At 42.4% G+C, this 27294-nt stretch overlaps 3 protein-coding genes across 4 annotated transcripts in view; 1 reads left to right on the top strand and 2 right to left on the bottom strand.

Annotated features, from left to right (window-relative positions):
* AFG2A (AFG2 AAA ATPase homolog A) overlaps positions 1-5997 on the bottom strand; it is a 199364-nt gene extending 193367 nt beyond the window's left edge. Inside the window, exons 1-4 of one of the 2 annotated variants that reach the window (XM_082050673.1) lie at positions 5847-5997; positions 5328-5452; positions 3930-4087; positions 806-864 (exon numbers count right to left, since the gene is read on the bottom strand). In XM_082050673.1, coding sequence (XP_081906799.1) covers positions 806-864; positions 3930-4087; positions 5328-5452; positions 5847-5979 — 475 coding nt within the window. In that variant the 5' untranslated portion in view covers positions 5980-5997. The remainder of the gene's footprint in view (positions 1-805; positions 865-3929; positions 4088-5327; positions 5453-5846) is intronic. The other variant, XM_082050674.1, reaches the window with a different exon arrangement.
* Positions 5998-6024: 27 nt separating this feature from the next.
* On the top strand, positions 6025-20654 carry NUDT6 (nudix hydrolase 6). Its single transcript, XM_082050677.1, has 5 exons — positions 6025-6217; positions 7375-7578; positions 13161-13216; positions 16509-16563; positions 20014-20654. Exons 1-5 carry the CDS (start codon positions 6070-6072, stop codon positions 20400-20402), a joined length of 852 nt encoding a protein of 283 aa, XP_081906803.1. The 5' UTR covers positions 6025-6069; the 3' UTR covers positions 20403-20654.
* Positions 20655-20790: 136 nt separating this feature from the next.
* FGF2 (fibroblast growth factor 2) overlaps positions 20791-27294 on the bottom strand; it is a 28434-nt gene continuing 21930 nt past the window's right edge. The window contains exon 3 of the mRNA XM_082050679.1: positions 20791-21097. Coding sequence (XP_081906805.1) covers positions 20912-21097 — 186 coding nt within the window. The 3' untranslated portion in view covers positions 20791-20911. The remainder of the gene's footprint in view (positions 21098-27294) is intronic.

The following is a 27294-nucleotide window of genomic DNA, read 5'->3' as shown; positions in this document are numbered from 1 at the left end:
GTATTTTAAGGAGTAACAATTGTGTTTGCCATGTTCACAACATTTCATGTTTAGGCCATCTTGACAGTCTTGGCCTAAAAAAAAGGTTTTAACCTCTGTGTTGACAGATTAGGAAATGTGATCTGAATGCACCCTGCAGACAGGCACAGGAACAAAAAAAAAGAGACAAAAATGTAAACAAGATTTATTATTTCCAGCCAAATTCATGAATTTGGAACACAGTTCACATTTCCTGCTTCTTAGCGTAGCAATACTGTTATTAATCCCTAAACCAGAAGATTCCTTTCGAGTAGAACAATTTGTAGTGAGTGCTTCAAGTAGCACCACTTTGAATAACTTACCTTGCTTTTTGCCTTATCTATACATACCTACCATACAATGAACAGCAATATTGCTTATTTACCACCAACATAAAAAAAAGATTCAGAGTATGAGATTTCATGTTAATAAATATCCCGTGCCCTGTTTTTATTGCTCTCTTTTCTCACAGTGCAAGTAAACTCTGAACGGCATCACAGTATCAGCCAGAGGGCCAGCTAAACAACCATAACTTGAACCAGCAATATGCACAATGGACAGAAGAAACGAAATCAAGATCAATGCATATTAGATATGTATAGCATGGCAAAACTATTTAGCCCAAAGAAAAGAGATCCCTAAGAGAAGTGTTAGCAGAATAACTTCCTCTATTTTGCCATAAGCCCTCGATTAAGAAGGTAAGAGGAAACTGTTTGCTTTTCTATCCAAAACGTGATGATCTACTACAAAAATTAAACAGCCAAAAGAAAAGCAACAAAACTTTTACCTAGGTTTCTCAGCAGACAGACAGACATTTCCTCGGCATTAATGGTGGCATCTTTGTCCCTGTGGTATGAAAAAAAAAAACCAAACACAACAACACACCACAAAATTTTCCAAGCGGTAACTACTTCAAAACCAAAAAAAGAGTCCACACCATTAAGGCACCAGAATGACAAATATCACCTGTTTTACAGTATATGATTTAATTCCACAAACAGAAAAGGTGGATGAGCACTTTACAGACTTCAGATTATATAATCTTATTTCTGAAGATATTAGACACGTAGTAACAGAAGAAGTATACGTATTAATTTTGATGTATTTTTCCATACAAAATAATGTAATAGTAACATAATTATATTTATCATTTCTTAAGAGTACAAATATGGAATGCATGCTTCTCATCTCAGCATGCAGAATGCTCATTGCTGCATTCACTGAAATGAAAAGGTTACAGATAAGGTCTCTTTCAGCCCTGCAAACACACATATAAACACACATATCTTATAGATTAAACTGGTGCCTTGAGTGCTTGCAAAACTGTGCATGTCTGAAGTACTGCACATCCACTAGCAAAACAGTACGACTTTTCCGCACGATGCGTTTTCTAGTCTTTCATTTAACCGAGTTTAAGTGATGGAACAGACAAGGCTTGAGCCACCGCCCCCAGCAGCCCCGGCCAGGCCCACGGCATTTTCTCAAACACAGATTGCTGGGATTTAGCACACGACTGAACACGTGTGCTCTTAGCCCAGAGCAAATGACAGGTAATAGGTGTCTCATGTGAATGTCTTTCATATTAAAACATTTTACATCACATTTACAGCTCGCTGAGAGCACAGACATCATTGACTCTCCCTGCTCCTCAGACACACTGCAAAGTACAATGATGTAGTGATTCAATCATTTTTCAGTGACACTTTTTCCATATAATCTTTTTCCTGTTCCAGTTGCGGCTCTACCTTTTGTTAAAGTCCATACAACCCCTTTTTAAAATTCAGGATTTACCCCCCTCAGCCAATCTGTATGAGCCTCACAGATTAGCCCTTCTGTTTTCACAATAAAATAAAGGTTTTTTCTACATCTGTTTTGCACATGAATGTCCATGGCATTTATAAGCACTTCGACCTGTATGATGAAAAGCATTAATTATACTGAGACCTGAACAGCAGCAGCACCAAAGGCATTTAAAGCAGTTACGGCTGTTGCAAACGAAAGTATGATCAACGGGGGGAGCTCTAAACCTAGAAATAAAAACCCATTTCTCCATTCTACTGATCAAGAAAGCAACTTGCGGTATTGAGCTAAGTTAGAGGAGACCTCTCAAAAATCATAGCTGCTCCTGACAAGTAAACACACACTCAATTATGTTGCTGGGGTCTGAGGTTGGGGTTGATGTTCTAACTGGACAAAAAAGCTAAATTATGCATGCAAGCAACACCACAGAGCTATTAATTTGCAGAGAATGAACTACACCTGTAAAGTATCTAGGAAACTAGGCAGTACTAGAATAATGGGATTTCTGTTTATTCTTTTAATAATTTATATTCTTACACAATAGGATGGCATTATGGTTTGTAGTCAATTAGCAGGCTTGAAACAGACCAGTTACTGTTTTCATGTTTTCTCTCCTAGAGTAATTCTAGAAAAAACAGTCACTTATATGACTTGGAATCCGGTGGTACATACGTACAACAATCCTAGGAGCCTGACTCTTGACTGGCTGAGATAGAAAACCTCTGACTGTGGAACAGTTCCCCAAAAAGTATTACAGTAACCATAAAAACCAGAAGCTACAAACAATTCCTCTGACCTCATCCTTAGCTTTATATTTCAGTGAAAGTCACAGCTTTAAAGAAAGAACACATTGCGTATTAGCATGGGAAAATATAAATAGATTAGGCTTAATTACTTAATGTGGCATTGCTTTTTAACAAAATTAGTGTTTTCAACCACTGCTACAACCAAGAGGTATGTAACAATAACAGAACTTCCTATAGAATTAAATTAGCCACAGCAAAACACTGTAAAGATACCTTATTTTTTCATTTTCTAGTGAGAAAAGTGGCAGAGAGGGCACAGCAGGCTGACACCAGACATCAGCATACAATGTGCAGCCAAGTCAACCAGTAAAACTATCATTGAAGCTAAACTGATGATATTACTGGCAAAAAGTAAGATTGCCTCACCAACGTTTCTGAGAGCCAGTATGCTGGAACAGAGCATCTCCCCCTTAAAATGGACAATGACAACGCCAGGTTTGAAAACACAGATTTGACAGGGAAGTGAAGGTAATCTATAGAAATTAAAGTGCTGGGACACTTTCCAAAGTAACTGTAGAATAACTTTATTTAGGAAATAACTATAATCAGATTCTGCATTGACCCAAATGCTGACTCTGTGGAATGTTACGAGAATGATAAATACAGCAATTCATTCATCAGATTGCTAAACTGCTAATTTTTCAAAAGAGCTTTGATTTGCACATTTGCTCCCTTTTGGGTGAATTTCAAGTAAAAACCAAAAACATGTTTCAGAATTTCCAATCCTAAAAAATGATTCCAGTAAATAAAAGGTGGAGCACAAACCTACACATATACAAAGGTGAAGGTCTGAAGGGAAGTGGTTAAAAAAAACCACTTTGCTCTCCGCAAACTGTGAGCCAGTAGTTCTCTCAACCACGACAGGAATTTCAACAAGAGCTGCTCAGATGGCAGTTTGCAGTAAATTTCCTAATGACAGGAGGAGCAACACAGGCCCCTTCTAACCTGACATCAACTCTATCGGGAGTGATCATCCTCATCCTTTACAAGAATACGAAAGGACCTCTTAAGACTAATGGGCTTATTGGCATTATATTCCCCACACCAGCACCACCTCTCAGTTAAGATTTTTGCACAACAGCTGAGCCACTCTGCTGCCCACACAGGAGGCAGCACTCAGCAGCAATCAGCCACCAGTTACTGAACTTCACTCTTAACCCTACAAACACCTGCACATGTTTGACTTTGTGTGGGTACTAATTCAATCAAAGCAAGAGAGAAAAACGGCATCTTCTAAGAGGCACGAGGCTGCAGCACAAAGCAGACACCTCATGGTATGTCACTAGGTTATAGCAAGTTCCATACCTCAGCTTTACATCAATCTCCTCTGCCTGGATGACTGCACCGGTCACAGGCTGCACAGTGACAGCATCACCGGGATTTACTTTCAGGTTCTTCTGCGTGGTTTCACTCAGCCCAACTTTCCCACCTGGAAAGCCTGTGGTGGGCCAAGCCGTACAGACCTAGGCAGAGTTTCAAAGCAAACAAATGTTAGCTGAGGTCTCCCATTCCCCCCACCCCATTCACAGTCTTCCAGTTAAAGTAATCCATGTTTTGTTATGAAAAACATGGGCATGGGGAAAGAAGGACTGGGTGCCACAGGGCAAGATACAAGTAGCACTGAGTTCCTAAGATAGGATCCAAGACACTTTTCAAGAAATAAGAGGTTACATTCTGCCTACAAAGGAGATAAAAAAATTCTACACATTCTGCAGGTGACACAAAAGCATATGCTCTGCTGACTAGGAAATGCTGTAGAACAATGAAGAAAGAAGAGTAAAGGGCTACACTCTTTCTTTGGAAATAAAATACACATGTGTGCACATATAATATACAATATATAACCCTTGTTCACACACGACTTCTAAATTAACTGAAAAAGATGAGCAGCATGGATTTTTTTTCCAGTTCATAGAATCACAGAATGTCAGGGATTGGAAGGGACCTCAAAAGATCATCCAGTCCAATCCCCCTGCTGGAGCAGGAACACCCAGATGAGGTTACACAGGAAGGTGTCCAGGTGGGTTTTGAATGTCTGCAGAGTAGGAGACTCCACAACCCCCCTGGGCAGCCTGTTCCAGTGTCTGTCAACCTCACTGAGAAGAAGTTTCTTCTCAAATTTAAGTGGAACCTCTTGTGTTCCAGTTTGAACCCATTACCCCTTGTCCTATCATTGGTTGTCACCAAGAAGAGCCTGGCTCCATCCTCATGACACTCACCCTTTATGTATTTGTAAACATTAATGAGGTCACCCCTCAGTCTCCTCTTCTCCAAGCTAAAGAGACCCAGCTCCCTCAGCCTTTCCTCATAAGGGAGCAAACTAACCCTTAACCATCTTTGTTGCCCTGCGCTGGACTCTCTCCAGCAGTTCCCTGTCCTTCTGGAACTGAGGGGCCCAGAACTGGACACAATATTCCAGGTGTGGTCTCACCAGGGCAGAGCAGAGGGGAAGGAGAACCTCTCTCGACCTACTAACCACCCCCTTCTCATACACCCCAGGTACCATTGGCCTTCCTGGCCACAAGGGCACAGTGCAGGCTCATGGTCCAGTTCTGAAAATAAATACCTAACTACAGTAGAGCAAACACAGAGAAGCACACAGGCAGTCTCCCTCGATGCACACTGCATCTCGGCGCCTGTCGAACCCCGCAGGAGCACAGGGGAAGCGCGGGGAGAGCGCGGGCCGGCAGGGCCGGGTCTCACCTCCTGCCGCCCGCCCGCGGCGCCCAGCAGCACCGGGCGGCCGATGCAGGCGCCTGCGGCCTTCATGCTGCTCAGCGACAGCTGCGCCAGGGCCCTGCGCAGCATCCGGGGGACCTTGTCATCTCCTAACGGTTTCAGAGGAAACAAAAAATATATATTATATATATATAATATATATGTTTTTCCCACGTGTCAGAGGAGATCAGTGTTTCCCGCAGTCCCCAGTCAGCACACCCGGCCGGGCCCGGCCCCGGCACACGCTGCTGCCCGCTGGGGGTTCCGCACGGCTCCAGCCACCGGCGGCACCTCCCGCGGCGGCCGCTACTCTCCCACACGGCCATAAAGAACAAACGTCACGGGGTCTCAGCCGGCCTGGCCTGAGAGACCCCACGCCCCCGGTCCTCGCCTCCCTGAGGGGCCGGGGAAGCGGGAACCCACCCGGCTCTGCCGGGACTCATTTTTAAACCAGCCGCCCTCTGCCCGGCGCGAGCCGCCGCCCGCACCCCCGTACCCCCGTACCTGCCTCCACGGCGTCCACGACGCCCAGCAGCAGCGGGCCGCCCTCGGCGGGGTGAGCCCGCGGGGAGCCGGCGCTGCCGCCGCCGCCCGGGGCCGCCCGGCCCTTGCTCTTCCTCCTGGAGCCGGCAGACATGCTGCCCGCCGGCCCCGCTGAGCGCTTCCGGGGCAGAGGCCGGCCCCGCCCCGTTGGCGGCCGGTTCCCCCGCTGCGGAGCGGCGCGGCCATGGTGCGGCTGTGGCGGGCGCGGGGCTGGGCCGCTCTGTCGGGGCTGCGGGCGCGGCCGGACAAGTTCGGGGGGGTGAGCGTGGACCTGGCCGAGCTGCGCCGTCCCCTCCGCCTGGAGCGGGCCGCCTTCGGGCGGTGGCTGCGGGGCAAGTGCCGGGTCCCCGGGGCCGCAGGGTGGGCCGGGTGGGGGTTCCCGGGGCGCCTGGGCCCGGGAGTGACCGGCCCTCGGCGCCTCAGCGGGAGGCGCGGCGGTCGCTGCCCGCCCCACAACCGCGGGCTGGCGGCGGAGAGACGGTCCCTCCCGCCACATGGTAACATACGAGCCACCTGTCCCTGTGTCCAGGTTCCAGTATAGGTTGGGAGATTACATATTAGAGAGCAGTGTAGGGGAAAGGGACCTGGGGGTCCTGGTGGACAGCAGGGTGACCATGAGCCAGCACTGTGCCCTTGTGGCCAGGAAGGCCAATGGCATCCTGGGGTGTATTACAAGGGGGGTGGTTAGTAGATCGAGAGAGGTTCTCCTTCCCCTCTACTCTGCCCTGGTGAGACCACATCTGGAATATTGTGTCCAGTTCTGGCCCCTCAGTTCCAGAAGGACAGGGAACTGCTGGAGAGAGTCCAGCGCGGAGCAACAAAGATGATGAAGGGAGTGGAGCATCTCCCTATGAGGAGAGGCTGGGGGAGCTGGGGCTCTCTAGTTTGGAGAAGAGGAGACTAAGGGGGGACCTTATTAATGTTTATAAATATATAAAGGGTGGGTGCCATGAGGATGGAGCCAGGCTCTTCTCGGTGGCAAACAATGATAGGACAAGGGGTAATGGGTTCAAACTGGAACACAAGAGGTTCCACTTAAATTTGAGAAGAAACTTCTTCTCAGTGAGGGTGACAGACACTGGAACAGGCTGCCCAGGGAGGCTGTGGAGTCTCCTTCTCTGCAGACATTCAAAACCCGCCTGGACATGTTCCTGTGCGACCTCACCTAGGCGTTCCTGCTCCAGCAGGGGGATTGGACTGGATGATCTTTTGAGGTCCCTTCCAATCCCAAACATACTGTGATACTGTGAACACCCAACCCAGCCGCCTGAAATGCCGAGCTGGCCACACCCCCCCCCATTCCAGTCGTATCTCACACCGATGATCACTTGGCCCTGTGGTAAATGAGGTAAAAATACGGATTTTCAGGCATAAACCCCAGTGCTCATGCACAGCAAGGTTTAAAAGCAGAAGGAGAAAGGGCAAGGGGCACCCAGAGGGTCCGAGTGGGCCCGTGTCCCCACGGGTGACCTTGCCTTGCTCTGGGCAGAGGCGCTGGCCCGCTGGCAGCGCGAAGGCCGCATCGCCGTGTGGCTGCGTGTCCCCATCCTGCAGAGCGGGCTGGCGGCGGCGGCCGCCGCGCAGGGCTTCACCTTCCACCACGCGGAGCCGGGCTCATCCACCTTGACGCTGTGGCTGGGAGAAGGGCCCAGCCGGCTGCCGGGGTTCGCCACCCACCAGCTGGGAGTCGCAGGTTAGTTACAAAAATAAAGAGTGGTTGCGTCCAAGAAATGGCTTTTAAACGCTTAGGAGCAGGTTCGGCAGGAAACGGACTGCACCTCTGCCCAAGCAGTGTGTGGAAACCTGCTCGCTGCTTGGGGAACTTCTCAAAGTGAAGCGTGTCTGTCATGGATGCACCTGTGCAACCACGCATGTTGCTAAACGGGCCGATACAGAAGTTTCTCAAATTACTCCAGTTTGAGAAAATGGTTAACAGCTCAAGGAGAAGAAAATGTGGTCCCAAAGCCTTAGAGTTCAACTCACTAATATTGTTTTTAATCATCTAGTATCATTAAGCATCCAGCGCAGAGCCACAAAGATGATGGAGTGGAACATCTCCCTTATGAGGAAAGGCTGAGGGAGCTGGGGCTCTTTAGCTTGGAGAAGAGGAGACTGAGGGGTGACCTCATTAATGTTTATAAATATGTAAAGGGTGAGTGTCATGAGGATGGAGCCAGGCTCTTCTGGGTGACAACCAATGATAGGACAAGGGGTGATGGGTTCAAACTGGAACACAAGAGGTTCCACTTAAATTTGAGAAGAAACTTCTTCTCAGTGAGGTTGACAGACACTGGAACAGGCTGCCCAGGGGGGCTGTGGAGTCTCCTTCTCTGGAGACATTCAAAACCTGCCTGGACACATTCCTGTGTAACCTCATCTGGGTGTTCCTGCTCTGGCAGGGGGATTGGACTATATGGTCTTCTGAGGTCCCTTCCAATCCCTGACATTCTCTGATTGTGTGATCTTTTTGAGAAACATATCTTGGCTTTCAGTTTGCAGGTAGGAGGGGTAGGATTTCAAGATTCAAGTGGTTCAATTTTAAAAGTCAAAAAGTAACTACAAACAACTCTGAAAAAAAAAAAAACCACACTTCTTTGCTTCCTGTCCGTATTGTAGATGCTTAAAATACATGCATCTGCTTAAACTATGGTCAGGGTAAGGTCTGTAAATGGGGTAAACTTGGAGCAAGGGGGATTGTTCAGGAGCCAGCTCAACTTTTAGCCCAAATGACAAGGGTCCAAACCTGCTTTTGGCTGTGCCTGGAAATCTGCAACCCAAACATATTTTACAAACAAACATCTGGACACCATACTCTTACCCATCTAGACCTCCCACAACCACAGCTGGAAAGGAGTTGCTCTGAAAGCTGAGGAAATTCCCAAGGAACTAGATAAGACAATTTCCCATTTATTTTATACAGCACAGTACACGGAACTGAGCCAAAAATACACTCAGATTCACCAAATGTGAATGTTTTTGCCCTCTCTCTCCGCAGCCTTCCACAGATATGCAGCTATCTTTCCCTTTACTCAGTGATGGTTTGGACCCCTTTGCGTGCTGGTAAAGGCTGTAACAGTCACAGCAGAGGGACAGTGGATCTCTGCTGTTAGATGCTTTACTTGCTTGTTTGTGGCTTGCAAAGGCTGTGTGGGGCATTAATTCTTCACCAGGTGGCTTTAAGACTCCTAAGTAGCCCTTTGAGAAATCTGGCTAGATTGGAGTCATAAGAGCTGGGTTGTTCTGTGTAGCAAGAGGTCAGGTGAAAGAAAACTTTGGAAAAGCAAAGCCTTCAAATACAAAAAAGCGCTCCTGCTGCCATCTGCAGTGGGAGTTCGAGTCACAAAGCCAGCAGAGGGCAGCGTGGAAGCTGCAGAGAGGCTTGGATCGCTTCAATGGACATGTTAGAGCATGTTTTCCCGAGGTTCGAAAACCTCACTGTTAAAATATGTGGCATTAAACTCGAGCAAGATAGTGCATTCTCCTACCGAAAGCACCCTGTTACTCCTTATGGGTAAAAATTGCATGTTTGAGAAAACATGACTAACTGAAAGGGGATTTTTTCTGAAGTAGGTTTTGCATAGTTGAAAGTGCTGTTTAAAAGAAAATCATGTGATGGATGTGTTGTGACCCTGATGGTTCTCAGGAAGAATGTAATATAGGAAAAGTCATAACTTTGAAAATTGTTTCAAATAAACATTTGAAAATATGAAAAACGCACTTTCAAAGCATAATCTGCTGATGTACTTTGAGATAAACACTTTGCACACTGCAAGTATGAAGAACCTTTGAGGAAAGAAAAAGAGTTTCATAAATGGGTTATATGGATTTTATGATTTATTGCACAGATTTAAAAATTGCACGACATATTATGTATATGTTCTTTGCTACCACTTTTCAAACCTGTACATTTTTATTCATGAATAGAGTTTCTTTAGTAGAGGGAAAGACTTAAGGAAGGCGTTTGGGCAGGTAAAACAGATTTCTGTGTGTGACTTAATGACCGCAATTTTTTCCTTTCTCTGTTCCACTCACTCTTGGTGGAACTTGGACACATTCCGAGAATATATTAAGCAGTGTACATACCACCTTGTATACGTTTATTCCATTATCTTTCTACTTCAGGAGGGAGAGCCTGGGTAGAGGAAGGGCTTTATTCTAATTTTATTGAAATATTATTTAACTACGTACATTTATATTGTGTGTATATCTCCAACCCATGGTATTTTTATTTCCTGCACCAAAAAAAAAGAGTGTATTTTAGAAAGTTTCTGCAGTAAAGAGGAGCAAATTTGCTGATGAGAGTCATCATGTCAAAGCCAGTGGGTTAATTCCAGTACTTAGTCCCTTGAGCATCCTGAAAATAAAGAGCAAAGCCGCTAAGCGTGGTTTGCTGGCCCGCAGGAGGGCAGCACAGGGAGCAGGCGGCAGGTAGCCAGCCGGCACTGCCAGGTAGCCCAGCAGCTGGGTTGTGGCTGTCTGGAGTTTCCCACAGGGTTTGGCATCACCCAGCCAAGCGATGACAAAGGTGTGAATAAGCGAGGTCAGGTCATCGTGTGCCAGACTGGATCAGAGTCGCCAAGCAGAGAGTAGCAAACGTTACTCATTGGGCTTGGCCATCATTGTTTAGAAGTAGTGGAATATGTGATGTATCTTCCAGCTGACTTACTGCATCCGTTTGTAGGCGGCAGGACTTTCCAAATATGTAAAGGTCCAAAAAAAGCTTCTGGTGTGTAAAATGATTAAAATGTTTTTGAAAAGCATTTCCAAAATTCTCAGTTCTTAGGAGGAAGTGGTCTGCCAGCCAGAAAGTGACGGGTTTGTAAATATGCCACATAACAATGGCGTGGGAAGACAAGTTGAGGAAGGAAAGTAAAATGAGATGAAGAAAAGTAAAAGTCATCCTCTTCCACCTCCTGTGCAGCATAATCCTTACAGTGTGGCTGTTATTTTCATTGCTTCCTAATCTAGTTGCTGAAACAAAATCACTGGAGTTGGAGAGAGGGGTCTCCACAGACATACACACCCGTGATCACCAGCCTTGGCCAGTTGTGTTAGTTACAGAACTGTGTAAAACGAGCAGCTCCATAAACGTCAAACTGCGCAGGAAGATGGAGTTTGATGGGTTATGGCGGCCCAGGGCACAGCAGTTCCAAAGCAGTTTTACAAAGCAGGATCTGTTCCTGCCTGCTGATGTCTACAGTGGAAGCTGTCATGTGCACTCACTACATGAATGACAAGTGCTTCTCAGCCCTGAACATCCTCTCGTACATCTTATATCAGTCATAAATAAAACAGGTAGAGGGAAGATATTTTTCCCCTCCATTACTCATTGTTTGGAGTTGTCTGAGGGATTTTTTTTTAATAATTTTCTTACCTATTTCCCAAAAAAGAACATTCAAAACAATGTTGTAATAGCAATTATTTGGTTAGGCTGCAAGTGTAAACCTTTCCAGAAAGTCATCCTGGCACTGGATGATTTACAGCTCCAGGTACCACATTTGTAGCAGGAGTGAGAGCTTTAAAAACCACAGTCAGAGCCTGCAACCAAACTCCGATCTCACTGATAGTAACCAGGCGTGGCCCAACAAGCTTCAGCAGTGGGGCTCCTGAGTTACACTTGGGAAAATGGGACCAGACAGCAAATCCCATTAGTGCTTTTTTCTTCTTGCTTAGGATTTAGGTACCACCTAGCAAAGATTCTGGACATCTCACAGGGAATTTCACTGCCAAAAATTCACAGGCATTGATTTCTGGAGGAACAGAGGAGAGAACACATTCTTTCTGTTTGATTCAAATTGCAGTTTCCATTCTTCAGAAGTCCTCCTTGGTCTCAGCAAGCCACTTGGCTGAAGAATGGCTTTTCTAGAAAATAACCCCTGTAATCACAGCAGGAATCGAACTTGCTCTTGCTTTCCTTTTGTTCCTTCCTTTCATCATTGGAGTACTTGAACATGGACACTGCTAAGTAGTTACAGGAGGAATGAAATTGTAAAGTCACAAGCCACAGGGAGGCAGATGTGTGACTACCCTCTTAAAGCATGTCCTTTCACATATCTTGAAGGAAGACTGGTATTTCATCTTCTAAATATTCCTCCTACACGTAAGTCTGCCGTGTATTATTAAAAAACAGAGGATGTTTTGAGCTGGACTCTCATTCCTTAATAATTCCCTTCTGTGGAAATACTTCCCCGTAGCATTTTCAATGTGTATATCATCACAGATCTGTCCATATACTCTTCCTCCTGCTGTAAAATGATATGAGCATTTTTTTATCATTAACTACTAATTTAAAACCCATGCATGACTGATGTGGAAAAGAGCCTGGTAAGTTGTACCACTGTACTCATTCTGCTCACCACAGTGCACAACTTGAAAATCTGAGAAAATGCCTGTTGTAAAGAGAACACATTTTTAAACTATGACCAATGAGTGTGACATAATGATTAAACATGAAAGCACTTGGGTTTAAAAAGTAGGAAAACTTGCAGTACGTGGGAGAGAGTCATGGGCTGAGCTTGAGGACACAAAGAAAAGCTGAACTTTTCAATCATACATCCTGAAACATTCTTTTTACTCAAGTGGAAGTGTCACTTTTCCATGTGGAAGCAAGGCTTTTTGATTGCTAACAATTTAACTCAGATTACTCTGTAGTTCCTATCATGAGTTGTTAGCTGGGTAGCACAGTATGAGTTTATAGATAGTCAACCAGTTGAACATTATCAGTACAGTCAGTCCATTGAGTACTAAACCTTGTATGTTATTAACAGAAAACACCCAAATCTTCACTACAGCAGGCAGGGAGTTTGTCATTAATTTTACTGGATAAAGGTTCTTGCCCATTGTGGCTACTCAGCCAGAGTCACTGGAAACATTTCTGTGTTTTGAGTAAGATTACAGACGCGTCTGCTGAAGCACACAGCTTTGCTGCATTCTTTGGATCTTGATCTTGCATTCTTTACTTCTGATAATAACGCAAGTCAATTATTCTTTTAATTTTTTGTCTAATCTGGAACTTAAATGTGGGAGATAATAATCTTGGTACTGCTAGCTTTGAATTTTTATACAGGATTCTTAACCATTTTTCATATTTTATTGCATAGTAGTTTTCCACCGACAAAAGCACTTTCTGCAGTTCATCCAGACAATTCTTCCTAACTACAAACTGAGTGTCAGCACGGGTTTGTCATTCTTTATCAAAACATGTTAACTTTCCATTGTTTAGATTTAATGCGGTCATCTAACACTTAATCTTTTTCAATATTGTCTCTCTACTAGGTGCTGTTTTAGATGAAAGCACTGGAAAGGTGTTGGTCGTACAAGACAGAAACAGGGTAAGTTTGTAATAGCATTACAAAACAGAGAAGTTCATTTAGATAAGCCTACTCTGTAGTAGAAAACAAAGATATTTGTATTTTCATTCCAGTCCAAAATTGTGATAAAGTTACTTCCTTTCAGTAATGTCTTGGCAGCCATCTATCAACAGATTGCTGTCTTGCATTTGAAGAAAAAAAATAATATAGAATTTGAAGATCAAAAGCTTTGTTGTTAATTATAACTGGTGATAGAATCCGTTCTGCTTTGAGTTTTCCCTTTTCTCCTGTAACTGACCCAGGAGCCCCTGATCTTGTGTTTGGATCTACACAGCCCTCTGGAAAATCCTCACGGCTCACAGCAGCTTTTGGGAGAAGGATTCTTATTGTGGTTTCAAAAATTCCAGGCATATTTGTGGCTTTAAATAAGCAACAACATGGTTTGCCATGACCTGGAGACCACCTTTGTAAAGCAGGTGTAAAGATCATTAATTTCTCACAAGCTTAAGTGACCTTGCTACTAATACTAAGCAAGCCAAACCAGAGAGTATTAGCGTGGCGATGGTGGGTCGTGTGATGTGGCTTGAGGTAACCGAGCATCCATCACGGGTAATGCCTTCCAGCCTCTGTCAGGATAACAGAGGTTTTAATACAGCAAGGGCAGAAATGTCATCATCCCAGTAAAAACACAAGGTAAAATAACAACCTAAACATACAGTACTGCTTAGCATAAGACAATCTAGAATACAAAAGCACTTCCCAGCAGCCCCGCCTTTTCTGCTTTTAAAAGAGCCTCTAAAAATGTAATGAAGTATTTCAGATGGGAGACATTAAAAATAACTGCAGCACATACACTCCAGTCATATATCTCAACAGGGATATTGCCAGCTGCCCTGGGTATCTTCTTCTGGATGACTGGCATTGTCATTAGAGGATCCAGAAATACCCATAATAAAACAGCTCATCAGCAGTTGCCTGTGCTGTTCCATTTCAAATATACTTAGCTTCCGTTATGCTTTCATTTGCAAATTTAATAAAAGTGTCTGTAGTACAGTGAGATTAACTGCAGTTTTACCATGGAAACAATCGGATTTTATATACAGTTACTTATGTTTGCATCATTTTCATTTTATATATTTAAAACCAAGCCAGAATCTCAGTGGCTACATTTTTCTGTCCCTCCTGGAACAGCTACTAAGAGATTCATTCTCAGGACCCAGACCAACCATCACTTAAGTTCATCGGTAACTACAACACAGTTAATGAACATCCATGAAGGATGCTTTCATAGGCAGGTTCAGTCATACAACATGTTGAATTTCTAACATGAGTTCAGAAGAAGAGAAACACCCTGTTCTCGCTTCCTGTAAACTATTAATTTTATATTTTTACTTACTGTAAAGTGAAATTCTCCAAGGACTTCTCTATAGCAGGACCATCAGGCTTACATTCAGTAATTACTAGTTAAAGCATAAATCGAGCATGCAAGCTATAGGCTCCAGAAGAGGTTCCAGTTCTAAAGACTCTCCAGGAACAGAACAGCACATAGGAAACTTCAGAAGTGCTACTTTTCTTGTTCCTTTTATGCACACAAATTACAAAACTGCATGCTTACCTTTTAGTAAATATTTTTAACAGTCTGCAGAGTAAAACTGGAAACCGCACATTCTGCATATTTAGAAGGAAACAGTAGTTTCTTAACTAAGCCCAGGAGGCTTCAGGTTTCACTCAACGCTGTGGTTTTGTTCAAGCTCATCCGCAGCCATTTTAAGTGCAGATAGCTCTATCCAGTTTGACAGAGGCATCAGCTGCTCTATTCAGGTTCTAGGTGCAATTTCATACTCACCAGACACGACCTCCTCGGCTGCTGGCCCCAAAGCAGGAGAGGGCCAGCCTGGCACCCCTTCTCCTTCCAGTTCATTCTGAAAAGCGGGATGGGTATATTCCAGGTCAACTATTCCAGGTTATCTTTCCAGAACAAAGCTGACACTTGGCACAGTGAGCAAGGAAAGTGAAAGGAAAAAAGTGATTGTTTCTGTATTCCCCCCTTTACAGCTTTCTTATGGAGTGGATAAATTAAGCATAAAAGCTAAGTATATGAACACCCATACATTTCTTGTGCAGTGAGCAAATAAAAGATCTCAGTGCAAGCAACTGGCTCAGACAGTTGTTTCCCAATGTCAGTTCCAGCACTCCTTTCCCTTCTCACCCCCCCCCCCGCCCCAAAATGAACAATTTCCCTGAAACAGTGACTTTTAATAGAAATGATGTTCTGAAAGCTTAAAAATAATTAAGCAGCTAGTGGAATTTTAAGAGCTGTTTCGGTTTAATCATGAAAGGACAATTCCACAGCACACAAAGACTTCCAGGAACTGAAAGCAAATCTGAAAGCCAATGGATAAATACATGTATTTTCCATCTGCACTATTTTTAATCTATTACTTTAAATTTCTATCCAAGCCCTTTAAGCGTGCCCAGAAAAAAACATTTTCCAATGTAGTTGGTGGGGTTTCAAATCACTGGAAAGCGTACAGCTTCCCTCTCTATGCTCCATGTGCCAGAGAGTACATTTTTAGAGCGTTAATTCCTGTTTGAAGGTTAACTTCTTCCTACATAAACTTTCAATAAGGCAAGAAATAAAAAGTACACAGATATAAAGCGTACAAATCTTTGTGCCTTTGCAAGAGGTGTAGGAACTGCGACTCCTTTACCAGTATCAACAACAGCACCAAGTCCGCACTTCACATTCTAAGTACTGAACTTTATTGCAATTCAATAAATGTTTCTCTACATAAATCACACACAAGGCCTCAGTTTTCATATTCCATACAAACAAACAGGTTACACTAAATGGTTATTACAGACACACAAAGTCATCTTAAAGCCAGTGCAGTATAGAACAGTACTACAATCATAATAACTGTTTGTAAGATTAAATATATATACATTTCTTAAAAGCCAAAACCATGGAAGTGGAATACATTAGTGATTAAATATAAGATTATATATTCTGTAGCAGCTTTTTTAATATTCAACTGCTCTAGTTATCTAGCAGCAACATTGTCTATTGACTCTTAGCTTGTATCTTCAATCAGTAGATGTTTGGTTCCAATATTTTGTACAGACTGTAGGTATCTCTGACCATCACATCAGCAAGAAGTTCCTACTTCAAGCCTTACTGATGTTTGTGAGAGTAATTAAAATACTGCAACTTCAACAGGAAAAAAAAAAGTCACGTGTTAATTGTCTCTTTCATATTAGAGAGTACAAAACAGACTGCATGCTTCATTAATGTTGTCTTCCTTCAATACAGACTATAAATGCATGGAAATTTCCAGGAGGGCTGTCTAATCCAGGCGAAGACATTGGTAAGTCCTCAGATACCAGGTCAGACGTCAACAGAATTGTGAGACTCACATCACTCCTGTGACTAATCACTGCTTTGAATTAGTGGTGAACAGATGAAGTGACATGATCCTATGACCTTAATGGTAATGAGGTGACATTATGCTGAGGGCAGAGTGGCTTTGTATTTGTAACATTTACCCTTTTCCACAATTTTTCTTAAACAAATGCTTGAAGCCAGCTTCTTTTTGTAGGCTTGTTCGATATGCTGTAATATGAGCCGAAAGCACAGAGGATTAAGGTAATCGGTGTATAACCCAAACAACACTGAAACAACAAGCTCTGAGCTTCACTGGAATCCAGGGCAGTGAGCTCAATGATGGACTGAGCAAAACTTTCCAACTCTCCATTTTTACGTGCAAAACTAAAATAAATACACTTGCTTCCTCCCACCCTTGTCCATTTGATTTGTTTAGACTAAGCTGTTGGGCACAGGACCAGCGTCAAGTGCAGCGCCCGAGTCTTGCGGGCACCTACTTTGATAAACATAAGGCACTTCTGTGCTAAAAAACAATGCAGACTTGTGGAAACCCATCAGTTGTACCCAGCGTAGCCCAGCCAACAATGAATACTGCTGTGGTTATGTTCAAAGGTGAATGAACAAGGGTGTTTATGAATAGATAGGAAACGGTGCTTTTTCTTCTCCTAGTAACTCACCCCTTAAAATTACAATCCATAGACTGGTTAATTTTTAAGTTACATTGCAGTTTCAAAAGTTAATTCGCTCATGTTAATTTAGCCCCATGTCAGTATCCAGATATGAATATATTCTTCCAGTAAGTAATGCAGGACTCGGATGTTGCCCAGAGCAAAGCGGCAGCTCTGGCAAACTGGGTGTTGAGCCTAGGTTTCCCAAATCTGTTTCACACCTTAGAAATACCTCTACATTATCTTAGCAGTCTTCCTACAACAACGTGTGGAAGGCTTGTATTCCAGTTCATTATTTCAATACATGGAGATATTGTCTAGTTAGTGGGATATGGTCGAGTTGTAGTTAAAACATGACTCATGAGTTACAAAAACTAAGTCTTTTCATCAAACACGGTGACAGAAATCAAACTTATTTGCTTGACAGTGCACATACAGGTAACATAGTGAAATGGATTAATGTTTTCAAAAAAATCCCAAACACCCTGTTTGTCTAGCCAGGCCCCATTTCACAGGGCAGGCCGTGGATCTAGGCCAGGAGATACCAGGGGATTTTTGTACTAAGGGAAAAGAACGACCAGCACTGGCCACAGCTTCCCCAGAGAAATCCTGTTACTCAGTCAGCCGGTGGCCACCCCTCAAATAATGGGTGAGGTTATGGCCAGAGCCTGGATGTAGGTACAGAGAAAGATCTGGGAGGAAACAAGTCTCTTACAGCTCCCTCCTGCCACTACTGAACTATCTCATAACAAAAGTTATGATTCTCTGCATCACATCTTAATATTACAAGAAGATAGAAATTAGTGAAGCACAAAATATAACAGGACTTAGTTTTACTTTTTTATCCTTACATCAAACCTTAAAAACTCAGTCATTCAAGGGAAGAAATTTCTGATTACAATTACAAATTGCAATTACAATGCTTGAAGATCCTGTGATTATACGAAGTGACAAGATATATGACTGCCTACTTTAATAAGTACAGACTGACTTGCGCAAGTCATATGAGTAGTTTCATAACGCAGATTAAGCAAAGTGCACACATTTTTGTATCTAAATATTTCTGAAACTCAAGCCCTAGTGTTTCTTCTACTTTAACTGTCATTATATCTTTAAATATATATGTATACACACATTTAAATCAAAGGGAAACAGAAAAAGGCAGTTTATGAAGCAAAATTTAAATGAAATCTGTAATTACTTCATTTTTCTTACCGTAGCCTGCCTCAGCATTCCTTACCATCTCAGTTGCTTACCTTCTTTGATCACTTTTGTGTAATACAGCCCCTTGTCTAATAATAAAACCACTTGCCACAGGGAGTTTGCTTCACAACCGCTATTTTAAACCAGAGGACTGCGGGGCCCTCTCTGGGCAGCCTAAAGTGCCATCTCTCCAAGGGTCACTAATGGTAAATTAGTCTCTTCCCCCATGTACTTTTTCCCCATGTGCAGTAGCTTTCTAACTAATCAATACTATAACATAAAGTCACAAACATAAATGTTCTGCAGGCACCATGCACTGGCGGGTGTCCAGTCCCACAAAGACCTCTACTTACTTGGTGTAAACTTTACACAGGTCGTTCCATTGCAAGATGGGAGTTGAGCTAAGGCAGAAGTATGTGCGGAGTCAGGGCCATTAACCCATTAATATATAGTCATTTGGCCTCTTCTGGATAACTAATTTTATTCATGTATTGCTGGCCACTGCCTGTCCTCAAATTCTTTTCAAAAATTTGAAACTACCTCTAAAATGTCTGTTTTGTTCTCCTCTGACACGTCAAGACGCAGGCTTCCAGAGGAAGGTGAATCTCCACAAGGCCTTGTAAAATCTCTTTTGCTTTTGGAAGTAAGCCAACACACTGATTTCTAACTGAAAGTGAACTAACTGAAGCAGATAACACTGCAAAACAATATGTATTTACCACTTAAGACACAACTACGAGTTTAACTAGATTTGTAAGAAACCTAGTATTTTATCTGCCAGTAGTTACCCTCAAGAAAACAGGATTTGAACGGACTACAGTGAAAACTGCAGAATTTGGGGAAATAAGTGAAATATCAAAAAAATCTCATTTGACCTCTTTAAGTTATTATTCAAGAGCAAAATCTTCGCTGTTGAAGAGTACTGGATAGATGGGTAACTCTGGCTTTAATTGCAGGACACAGACTCTCTAGACCCTTGAAGTTACAGCTCCTTTTGTGACAGGGAATTTAACACATCGCTTTGGTTGGCGGACACAAAACATACATGTGCCACACGTGTTGTGTGTTCTTCAAACAGCGGTTTTACCCATGTTAACACCTCATGGCAAAGTGCAATGAAGCCAAGCGATTTGATGAGTGATCTGACATGCACACAGGTGCTGAGCTGCACAGGGTCTGGCCCCGAAATGGGACAGAGGCAAGGACAGAGACAGGGACTAAGATTCAAAGGACTGAAAAGTCAGTGTGGTGCCTTCTTGGATTAAGAGATCAGTGGAGCCGGCAGCCACCAGATTGTCCATTTCAAAGCCACACCCTGTACAGTATTATCAAAAGTTTCTGACTTTCATCATTTTGTAGGATACACAAGGAAGCCATGTAGCAATTAGTTTTGTTCATGGACCAAAAAGTTAGCTTATCCTTGTGGTGAAATAAGCAGGCTTACATTCTGAAAAGCTTATGAAGCAGAACAGAGAACGCCTTGAGCTAGAAATTTTCTGTGATCAAAAGATTTAAAGTGTTAAGCTATCACATGGACTGTAAGGATTGCTCTTTTCACCTAGGAGACACAGCAGTTCGAGAGGTTTTTGAAGAGACTGGCATCAAGTCAGAGTTCAAGTCCATCCTAAGCATCAGACAGCAACACAATCACCCTGGAGCCTTTGGGCAGTCGGATATGTACATCATCTGTCGCCTGCAGCCCTCGTCCTTCAGCATCAGCTTCTGCCAGCAGGAGTGTCTGAGGTGTGAGTGGATGGACCTCCAGGAGCTTGCCCGGACCAAACACGCTACTCCCATCACCAGCAACGTCGCTAAACTCCTACTTTACGGGTACCGGGAAGGGTTTGATAAGATTGATATAGCCATGAGAGAGTTTCCAGCTGTTTATACAGGCCTGTTCTACAAACTATACCACAGGGAGCTGCCCGAGTCCTATAACAATATTACATGATAGCAATAAATTTCACATTTCATTATAATAATAATTTAGGAGCATTACTGTAGCATTATTTAGACCATATGAAAGTTATCCATGGACTTTTTTTTAGGTAATTATTAGAAAGTAATTATTTACTCTATTCTCTAATATGCTATAGAGATATAAATTATTTCAAAAGGTAAATATTCCTGTAAGTGTGCATCAGATTTGTTTTCCTTTACTCTGTAAAGCAAACATAAGGTAAATAAAATATCTCTACATAGATATCTAGCAGGAAACAGAAGTGTTACTGATCCTGTAAATACGTTTCTCCCAAGTAATTTTACCTCCACACACACTGGCACAATAGGTTTAAAGAGCAATATAAAGACAGTATGAAACATTCATGTTTTAATGTTTTATCTGCACAAGTAGTTAATATCAGCAAATAATTGCTTATATTTTTGCTACTTTGGAGAGGAGTAGGAAACTCAACCTCTCTAGTGTAGTGTGGCGTATATACTCGGAACCTGCCAGGGCGATCAGCTTTTAGCAGACATGGGAAGAAATAGGATAGCTTTCTGTCCAGGTCCAGTTTTTGGTCCAGGTTTGTACTGTCCAGTTCTTTTCAGTGCCACATACCAATCAGAGTATTTCCGTGATCGGTAAGTGTTGTAGTTATTAGATTCCAAACGCTCAAAAAAGAAACACTCTTCTGTTGCACATTTCTAAAAGGGAAAGAGAAAAGGATTATTGACATTCCATCGCGACAAATCAATTCTTCAGATTCCTCAGACTAACTTATCAAGAAGCCAAGTTAGCAGTACATTTGGTTTTAAGGAGTTCACGTTAAATGTTTCATATTTGAAGAAAGCTACAGTTCATTACAATATTGTTAAAAACACCTACAAGAAGAAGAGTTTTTAACTATGATTCATTTATTGTCTTTAACACACACCAAGCAGATTCGAAGTTGCTTTCATTACGTAACTCTTTTTCTGATCTGAAATGCAGTCAAACCCTTAAGTGAAGAACCCTGTGCCTCGGCACTTGCTGAGAGATCTCAACTTCCACGCTCAGCAGTTTTGCCATGTCATCCTAGGTTATAATTTGACCAAAAAGAAAAGCAGGATGTAAAAGAAAAGCGAGTATTTCCCTCACCTTCCTCAAACCAACCTTTTAGCGGTTAGATAAATAGTATGGGACAGCTGCAGCCTTCGCCTATTCTTTTCACGTTGTGAGGTGTAACTCTCCTGAGGCCACTACAAATCTGTATTTACACCCCTGTGAAATAATGGCAAGCCTGCATCTGCTCAGGATTTTTTGAAATCCAAAACTTCTAAAGTAATTTTAAGAAAAGAGCAGACCTGGCAAACAGGTTTATACCGCATAGAAATAAAGCATATTTGGTTAGTGTTTAGAAGGACACCTATGGAATTATTCTGTTTAAGGAAGTATGTCTTCCAAAGCTGCTCCCCCTCCCCTGAATTAGCATGCCCTCACACCTACAAAAGAAGGTGGTTCTTCACTTGGCAGGTAACAATTGAACTGTGCAGCTCCTTACCGTGGGAAGTTATCATTTCCCCAAGTTACATGGATTCGAGTCACTTTTGGATAAGTTCATGGAAAAGAAATTCACTGAGATTTACTGAACATGTAGAAACTATTCCTGGCTGAGAAGGCCCCAAAGCTGAATTCATTTGGGGGTTGGGAGACCATTACAGGGCATTACTACATATGTCTTCTCTTACACTCCACATTTGGTCACCAGAGAGAAGATACTCAACTGCATACACAGCCCTCCAAAGGTACGGCCGCCATTAATGAATACAGCGGGATGCGCTTTCCTCGGCACAGCTTTGCATACAGAAGAAGCCACTGCTCCCTCGGGGTGGGAAACAGTCTTCATTTTCAAATGATCCCATTCATAGCAGTGAGATCAGGTAAGGTCGGTGTTATCTATTGCAAGACTTTAACCCACAAATTTCCTGGATAGTTATTATTGCCTGGGGCACTTAAACCCAAGCTCATTTAACTGTGACTAGTATTTATAGCTGCTCATGGTCAACAGAAAACAGGAAAGTTTATTCACTTCCCATAATCCCCCACCAACAAACCACGTGGTTCGTCTGTATTGACAATGTAAGAGGACATACAAACAGCTACAAATAAGATCTCATTCTATAGGAAGAGGATCGCTATCTGTATTTAACTGCATTTATCCCAAGGCACATGGACGCAGCAAAACGCCTTTCAATGAACATTAGTGCTCTCATAGCACTAACAGTGACAAACTCGCCTGCAGAACTTACGCTTTAAGCAAGAGAAATGATTTTCTCAAATACAAAGATGGCTGCAGTTCAACACCGCAGGAACTTGATGGAGGGTGGAGGGGATGGCACTTTCTTTTCTTATACACTGTCTGTCAGTCCATCAATTCAGTCGCACTCATTTGCCCAGAAAGGTTTGGGGAACGCTGGAGGAGCAGCAAAGCTATTCACTCAAAAGCAAGCAAGTAAAATCCAGGAGAGGAGAGTGGGAACATGAGGAAATTCCCAAATGAGCAGGCTACTCTAATTTTCTGTTAACATTCATGAACATATGAAGTATCCAACTGGAACTAAGTGAGCTTGGAACAACTAGGCTTCATATGGTTGCACGAAAACAGACGAGAAGAATAACTCCTCATATATGCCAAGGATCTGTAGCTACAAGCAATTAAGTCATTAAAATGTAGTCTGGAATAAAGTGATCTGTCTCCAAACATATGTCTTCAAATATAAGGTTTTTTCCTCCTCTTCAACCATTTTCAGATATGAATTTTGGTTTCTAAGGAAAAGAACTTCCAAGAAAAAATCCATACGCAATTTTTCATGTCTATAACTAATATTTTTACATTTCAAATAGAAATCAAATTAACAATTTTCGTATGATTTGTATTTTAAATAATCTTCAAGATAAATTGTGTTTTAATGCCTTTCATTCTAGCAATGTGAAACAGATGCATTAATCATCTCAAGCCACAGATCCAAGCCTGAAATGAATCCTAGCAGCCTTAAGAGAGCACAGAAACTGTGTAAAGAAAAGAAGCATTTAAGAACAAAAATATACTTTAAGCAGAGTTTAGGCAAGTTCAGTACAAATGCCCAGGCTGGCAATCCCGGCAGAGCCCATCGCAGCCGGCTTGCCCTGTCACCACTCAGTGCTTTGTCTGCTGCCCAGCAAGAGCTCCATCCCAAACAAGTCTGAGAGACTAAATCAATCCACCGAGTGCATGAGTTTTTATCATTAGCAGTCGTAGCTGCGCTTGTGCCACACACAGCGTGTCTGCTGTGAGCTCAGCGGAGCCGAACGGTACCGACCGCCGAAATCCTCAGGGTGACCCACCCGCGGCAGATTAAATGATTGAAAGAGGCAGCAAATTCTGCGACAAAGTTTTTCCTCCCTTATTTGCACGGCCAAACGCCACCCGTGATTCGCTTTCAGTGCAAACTGTATCTTCCTTAACACCATGTTATGTTAATTAAATAGTTTTGACATTTTGGACTCAGATTAGGAATAAAAATTCCTCAAGTTTGTTCATTCTTAAAACCAACAGCAGAGGGTTAACCTGTAACTACCGCACTGCATGAAGTATGACCCAGGAAAGGTGATCATCATTTTTATCCTTTACTAACTCCAAAAGGGCCAGGAAATAAAGGTTATTGCCACAAATATTATTGTACCACAATTTTAATCTTTAACATTAAAAGAAAATAATTTCCCTCAAGTCATGTCTTTCGGTCTGGCAAAATGTGTCCCGTCATAGTGAAACCACAGAGGCATGACAGATGCAATGAGCAGGTCATACCCTTAAATGACCATTTATTGTGAAGTATAAAAGTCAATTGAAATCAAAATTCTTTCTCTTACTGGAAATTTTGAGAAATTTCTTCTTGAAATCCCATAAAGTAAAAAGATTTCATTATTATAATTAAATGAAACTGCAAAGTCAAAATGAAATATAGTAGTGAAACGTTGCAATTTTTCCATTAAAAATCTGATGGAATAGAGACATTTCTGCACAAATATTTTTAGTTAAAGCAGCATTTTCCAAGGGGAGGTCTTGATTAACTGCATTAATAACCAGCCATTTCCTCCAGTGACTGAACTGGTCAAGATTACCTCCCCTCACAACTGAGTCCGTTAGTAAACAGCATGAAACTGCTCAATTACAAGCTGGATGATACAGCTTTCAAGACAAGAATGGGATCCAGTGCACCACCACGCAACCACCAACATACAGCAGTGATATGGCTATGCAATAAATCATTTTGCAACTCAACTCGGAACAAACCATGAAAACACGCCTCAACAAAGTAATCACAAAAACATCCAACCAGATGAAAAATGAGCCTGAATAATAATAATTTGCAAAAGTATTTTTGAAGATGTTAACAAGGACACTAAATAAATTGATCCTTGACACTAAAAGTAATAGGTATTAAAAAGAAAACAGTTGTTTCACACAGTGCTCAGAAACCTGGCTCATAGCACAAAGTAACACGCAAGTACAGGTAAGAGAGCCTGCAATAACAAAAAGTGCCAAACGTATCTGGGACAGGGAATGAACTCTGTAAACTGGTGTTCGAGTTAGTGGGCAACTGTGCACACCAAAGAGAATTTTTATCTCAGTATCCCAAAAAAAACAGATACTTAAAGATTGGAGTATTGGTAGTTATGCAATGAATCCACAATGGGCCGAGGCACAGGAACAGCAAACTGAACAGGGAGGGAACATTGGTTTAGGCTCATACACAGGAGACCCAGAATGTGACCAGATGAAGGGAAAAAACGTTGAGGAGACCATGACCAGCGGTTTCACCACAGAAATTTGTGAAGCCTTCACAATGTTTAAGATTCTTCACTCCAGGAACAAATTTGCCTCTAACATGTTCTCTTCATTGGAAAGCATGCTACTTAAAATGACGGATGAAATAGCAGAGAAGAGTACCTGACTGACTAGCAGATTAGAGAACTAAATAGGTGTTGAGAAATTAAAGTTCCAGAATGTCTTAAAAGAAATAACCAAAGCTTTCAGCCGATATGAATTCATGTGCACTGACGAGATCACTTCACCACAAAGATTTCCAGCATATGCTGTTAGGAAGCTCTCGCTGAAATACAACACTGCTCAAACTGAATAGGAAATGCTGGCAATTAGGGACAGTTTTGTGAGCACGTTTGTAGGCAGAAAACAGCAGAGGCACAACTGGCCACAAACTGAAGTCACTGTACAGAAATCCTCAGAGAAAAAACATTGCCTGTGCTTCAGAAAACGACCGTGAAATTGCAGAAGTATTCATTAGGCTGGTTGAAGACCAAAAATCTTAAGAGTAGACAGGTTTCACCTATGAATAGCAAAAATTAATAGCTATAGAAAACAGTGTTGGCAGCAGACATGATTCAAGTAATACTGTTTTCCAGAAACAAAGCAAAAAAATGTTTTCTAAATGCTCCAACAAGAAGCACAAAGTGACCCAGCTTGACCAGAATTGAGAGAGTAATTCCAAGTGAACAGCAGAGAGTCTCCTTACATCGCCTTACAGGAGCTAAGCTGATAAAAATCACTGCATACAGCTGCAAGAGAAGCATATTCTATGCAAAGGACACAACCAAAATTCACCATGCAACAACAGGTTGGAAATCCCAAATATAAACGCACCTGGGTGTTTCTAACTTTACCAACAGTCCTGACTGCCCTATTTTGACCATTCACTGCTGCTCAGGGTAAGAAGGGCAATTTGAACGGGAAGGCGAATGCCAGCACGCCAGCACCACAGGAAATTCCCAATTATCCTTAATTCAAGAATAGCACAGTGGACGACTACTCACATTTTCTTCAACTGAGCTGTCACACGATATCCAAGTAAATAAAGCTGTAACTTGAAACAGGTTCTTTAACGGTATTCACAGGCATAAACAAAATCTCTTCCTGGAGCCAGAGCCTTGCCATGCTGAGGCGCCACACCAGGGCTCCCTGCTCACCTATGAAACTGCTGAAGCGTTTCGTTTGCCTTCAGCCTAATTTCACTTTGGCAGCGGCAGAACTGAGGGGAATCAGAAGTAACTTTGCAGCCTTTCACAAGGCTCTTTCATTAGCTGTGGCTCAGCTGGGCTCACAGATTCACTTTATTATTTAACACCTGTTACTGGTGGGGAGTTGCACAGAAGCTGAATGGGGCTGTGTTCAAGATACCAAAGCATCAGGGGTTATTTCAAACTAAAATTCTAGTAGGAAGCCCTACAGTGGTACTTCACAAGTGTTGAAGGTTTCTCTGCACTGAAGGTTATAAATATGGAGATTTACAGTATCTGTGTCTCATAAGCAAAATGAGACTGCAGCTCTTAAAGCAAAATTTATAATCTAGCTCGAGGAGACCTTGCAGTTCTCAGAGTCTGCTAAACATATTGGCTTTAAAACACTGTTAAAATTGCACCGATACTAATAAAATTCATGGAGCTTAAACTAAAACCAGTCCCATGAGAGACTAGTTTACGCACATTTAATAACTTCTTAAAAATTTTATCATCACATTTTCAAAAAGCTTTTCTTGACAGTTTTCTAGCTTGGAAGTCTACATGACCAAAAAACCTAATTCTCTACAAAGAGGAATATGAAAAAACAATATATACAGATTACCATCAAAAACATAGAAGTCAAAATTTTAAAAAGTTTGCTTTACTTCCTATTTTAAAAGGGTCTTTACAATCACTTTATGAGAGAATAAATGAAAGAGGAGAATACTCATGGGGGAAAAAAAGGGAGAGACTTTATCCTTCATTTGTTCCAGTGATTTCCTTCTATACACGATCACTACAATATTTCTTTCTCAGGCCGTTTTAGTTAAATTCTGCAGCTTCTAAGCAGGGGCAGACAGATCCA

The sequence above is a fragment of the Streptopelia decaocto genome (genome assembly GCF_964273445.1).
Source record: "Streptopelia decaocto genome assembly, chromosome: 4".
Classification (NCBI taxonomy): domain Eukaryota; kingdom Metazoa; phylum Chordata; class Aves; order Columbiformes; family Columbidae; genus Streptopelia; species Streptopelia decaocto.
Note: the sequence above shows the minus strand (reverse complement) of the source record. Positions and strands in the feature narration are given on the sequence as shown.